This window comes from Semicossyphus pulcher, unplaced genomic scaffold, assembly GCF_022749685.1.
Source record: "Semicossyphus pulcher isolate SPU_LCO1_2020_fin unplaced genomic scaffold, fSemPul1.0.p SCAF_6, whole genome shotgun sequence".
NCBI lineage: Eukaryota > Metazoa > Chordata > Actinopteri > Labriformes > Labridae > Semicossyphus > Semicossyphus pulcher.
Window position 1 is genome coordinate 868,722 of NW_027211737.1, and position 4,681 is coordinate 873,402.

The 4,681-nt window shown below is 48.2% G+C and overlaps 1 protein-coding gene across 1 annotated transcript; it reads left to right on the forward strand.

The window, feature by feature from the left end:
* Positions 1–380: 380 nt before the first annotated feature.
* Positions 381–1,661, forward strand: LOC138609704 (zinc finger CCCH domain-containing protein 13-like). The gene has a single exon (XM_069682346.1). It carries the CDS (start codon positions 381–383, stop codon positions 1,659–1,661), a length of 1,281 nt encoding a protein of 426 aa, XP_069538447.1.
* Positions 1,662–4,681: the final 3,020 nt, after the last annotated feature.

Consider the following 4,681-nt stretch of genomic DNA (forward strand, 5'->3'; position numbering starts at 1 on the left):
CGGGACGAGGGAACAGACAGAGGACGAGGGAGCAGACAGAGGATGAGGGAGCAGAGACAGGACAAGGGAACAGACAGGGGAGCAGAGAGAGGACGAGGGAACAGAGACTGGACGAGGGAGCAGAGAGAAGACGTTGGAGCAGAGAGAAGACGTTGGAGCAGATACGGGATGATGGAGCAGAGAGAGGACAATGGAGCAGAGACGGGATGATGGAGCAGAGAGAGGACAATGGAGCAGAGACGGGATGATGGAGCAGAGAGAGGACAATGGAGCAGAGACGGGACGATGGAGCAGAGAGAAGACGTTGGAGCAGATACGGGATGATGGAGCAGAGAGAGGACAATGGAGCAGAGACGGGATGATGGAGCAGAGAGAGGACAATGGAGCAGAGATGGGATGATGGAGCAGAGAGAGGACAATGGAGCAGAGACGGGACGAGGGAACAGACGAGGGAGCAGAGACGGTACGAGGGAACAGACAGAGGACGAGGGAGCAGACAGAGGACGAGGGAGCAGACAGAGGATGAGGGAGCAGACAGAGGACGAGAGAGCAGAGACGGGACAAGGGAACAGACAGGGGAGCAGAGAGAGGACGAGGGAACAGAGACTGGACGAGGGAACAGAGAGAGGAAGAGGGAGCAGAGATGGGATGAGGGAACAGACGAGGGAGCAGAGACGGGACGAGGGAACAGACAGAGGACGAGGGAGCAGACAGAGGATGAGGGAGCAGAGAGAGGACGAGAGCAGAGACAGGACAAGGGAACAGACAGGGGAGCAGAGAGAGGACGAGGGAACAGAGACTGGACGAGGGAGCAGAGAGAGGAAGAGGGAACAGAGACTGGACGAGGGAGCAGAGAGAGGACGATGGAGCAGAGACAGGACAATGGAGCAGAGACGGGACGATCGAGCAGAGAGAAGACGTTGGAGCAGAGACGGGATGATGGAGCAGAGACGGGACGAGGGAACAGACAGAGGACGAGGGAGCAGACAGAGGATGAGGGAGCAGAGAGAGGACGAGAGCAGAGACAGGACAAGGGAACAGACAGGGGAGCAGAGAGAGGACGAGGGAACAGAGACTGGACGAGGGAGCAGAGAGAGGAAGAGGGAACAGAGACTGGACGAGGGAGCAGAGAGAGGACGATGGAGCAGAGACAGGACAATGGAGCAGAGACGGGACGATCGAGCAGAGAGAAGACGTTGGAGCAGAGACGGGATGATGGAGCAGAGACGGGACGAGGGAACAGACAGAGGATGAGGGAGCAGAGAGAGGACGAGAGAGCAGAGACGGGACGAGGGAACAGACCAGGGAGCAGAGAGAGGACGAGGGAGCAGAGACGGGACGAGGGAACAGACGAGGGAGCAGAGAGAGGACGAGGGAACAGAGACTGGACGAGGGAGCAGAGGGAGGAAGAGGGAGCAGAGACGGGACGAGGGAACAGACGAGGGAGCAGAGAGAGGACGAGGGAACAGAGACTGGACGAGGGAGCAGAGAGAGGAAGAGGGAGCAGAGACGGGACGAGGGAACAGACGAGGGAGCAGAGAGAGGACGAGGGAACAGAGACTGGACGAGGGAGCAGAGAGAGGACGAGGGAGCAGAGACGGGACGAGGGAACAGACGAGGGAGCAGAGAGAGGACGAGGGAGGATACTACATTTCACTTAGCAGGTCTGTAAGCTGCTCACATGCAAACCTTGAGAGTCTCCATGCTGGGACAGGTGTTAGAAAGTAAACTCATCTTGAATCATCTCATCAATGTACTGACTGATGTGTGGACAGTAAAGTCCTGTCGCTAAGATCATTACCAGGAAGTGGGGGGAGTTTGGAGGTAACAGATATCAGATCAAACACCATGGACAGCTGGGAGATGAGAGGAGGGGCTAGTCGTCCTTGGCCTGATGATGACTAGGCTGGGGGGCAATAGGTGAGGTGTGAAAAACATAATCCAGGGAGGAGCACAGGGCCCAGTTTGAGCGTAAAAAGGCTTTAAATAAAAGTTGGAAGTGGAAGGTGCTTCTTTCTGCTCTTCTCTTCGTCTCTCTTCGTTGCTTCTTTGCTTCTGCTATCCTCTTCTTCTTCTTTGTCTCTTCGCAGTGTCTTCATCTTTTACTCTGTTACTCTGGGGGCCTCTGTGTTTGGTAGCACAATTTCTTGAGACAGCTCAGTTGAAGTTGTAAGCTTGTAATTCTGCAAATAAACTGAGGTAGAGTGAGAAAGAAAGCCATCAGTGTTAACAGTGTTATTTTGAGTCAATTGTCTAAAGTCTCTTTAGTAAGGAACAGCGATTCAGGATCCTGCTGCAGAAGCACCAGCTGAATATTTTTGGGTGTCAGTGCACAGAAGGTTTTGCAGGAAGTGAGGCAGCATTTAAAGCTCTGTCACATCTCACCTGGAGAGGAGACCCACAGAGATCCTGCAGGACAGCCTGGAGGAACTTCAGCACTTTTTCTTGGGCACTTTATCATGCTTTAACTCTCAGGAGCATCCAAACGGGCACTTAAACTGATTTTTTTCCTTCAACATGGGGGCATCAGGGTGCGATCCCCTGCTGAGTCCACCTTTGTTGTGTGTCCAGTTGGATCAAAAACTGCTGCTCAGTTTCAGAAGCCTGCAGAGCGTACAGGCACTGTTTATCAGTAAGAGAGAGAGTTTGATTTAAAGGTTTAAATGTTTAGCTTTTTAACAGCCTCTTGCTTCTCTTGTAATTATAACTGAGTGGATTAACTGCTGCTCCTCTGTGATCTGTTCAGGTTCCTGACTTGAGGAGGCGTCATGTGATCTCTTTACTCTCATGGTCTGATTGTTTTTTCTTTGTTCAAGCATGTGGCTTTAACAAGAAGTAAAACAACAGAGCTCTAAATGAAGTTATTGATTCATATCTCACACTTTGATCAGGAGGGATGTTTCCATAATGGAGTCCTTAAGAAATCTCTGTTAAATGAAGTATTTACTTTATGTAGTTACTTTGCTGTAACTCTGCTGGAGGACCAGTGTGCTGAGCTCTGCTGGTGCGTTACTGAGGCAGTGACAGGATGAACTTTGAGCTGACAGTGCCACCTACTGGACCTGAGGACTAATTGCTAACTTAAAAACAAGAAATGTTTCATCATAAATCATCAACTTCTGACAGAAAACAATAATTAAACTCGAACACAATATACGTCTCTTTCATTTAGTGTAATTAGTGTACTGAATATCTTAAAGGGAAATTCTGCTTTTTTAAACATGGGCTATATTTATATTTCTTTTTGCTTCTAAATGACCAAATGGCTGTAATGGCTGCAACATAATCCTTGATGGGTCAAAGGTCGTCCACTAAAAGTTCTTGTTGTTTCCACTGACAGGCTGAGATTGTTATTCTAAGTGTGTGACAACATGACAGAAAGGATCCCTACAGAGATAGACCTTTTTGTTACAGAGGAAGATGATTGTTTTAACCACAAACAGACGTTACATCGCTCTCTGCAAACACACCAGGCTCCATTCATAAAAACACTGATTTTAACTCACATGACACAGGAGCTGTGTGGTCTACCACTTTCACCACCATCATTCAGTCTGTTCTCTGCACGTCCATCACTGTTTGGTTTGGACCTGCCACCAAACAGGATAAGAACAGACTGCGACGGACAATCAGGGCTGCAGGAGAAATCATCTGGGCCGACCTGCCCTCCATCCATGACCTGTCATCCAGGGTCAGGAAGCGGGTAACATAACTGCAGACCCCTCACACCCCGGACACAAACTGTTTACACTCCTCCCCTCCAGCAGGCGTTACAAAGAACTGTACATCAAAACATCCAGACACAGGAACAGTCTGTTCCCACAGGCTGTCACTCTGACGAACACTGAACAGTCACAGAGCGTCAGAACAAACTAACCAACATCCACTGTACCTGTAAATAAGACTGTTCACCTTTAATCATGTAAATATCATCCCTCATCTGACACGACTCTATGTACACAGTTTTTACCGTAAATACTGGAAACTATCTCCCTCATGTCATCTGTAACATAATTATAATTATACATTTATCATTTTATTTCAGCATCCTTTGCACTCTTCATTATTCTATTGTCTCACAGCTTGTACATATTAGTTTTATATTTAATGTCTAATGCTCGTAAATGGAGAGCGAAGTTAAACTGGAGTCACATTCCTTGTACGTGTACATAACTGGCCAATAAAGCTGATTCGGATTCTGAAAAGTGTTTTTTCATGACATCCTGATGTCACAGTGAAGATGACCTTTGACATTTTGGGTGACAAATATTATAACGTTTTCATTTTCTTCGTTCAGATGTTTATATGTAATTTTGTCAGATGGAGAACCTGAGGCGTGCAGGTAAGATCGAGGCCGACCCCTCTCACCACGGTCACAGTCTCTCTGACGCCCTCCCCTCTGGCAAGAGGCTGTGCTCCATCAGGACCAAAACCTCCCGACACAGGAACAGCTTCTTCCCCTCTGCTGCCAGCCTCGTCAACAAGGCCCCGACCCCCCCCCCCCCTTTGTATTTTACGTACTGCTTTTTATATTTTTATTCTTATTGCCTAGTTTTTATCTTGTTCTATTTACTTATTTTGATTCTAGTTCTGTGTTAATTGTTCTGCACTAAAACACCAAAACTAATTCCCTGTATGTGTAAACCTACTTGGCAATAAATAAATAAGCAGTAGTCATATC

Excerpts from the sequence above, each read along its gene's own strand:
- LOC138609704 (XM_069682346.1), top strand. The coding sequence starts at position 381 with ATGGAGCAGAGATGGGATGATGGAGCAGAGAGAGGACAATGGAGCAGA.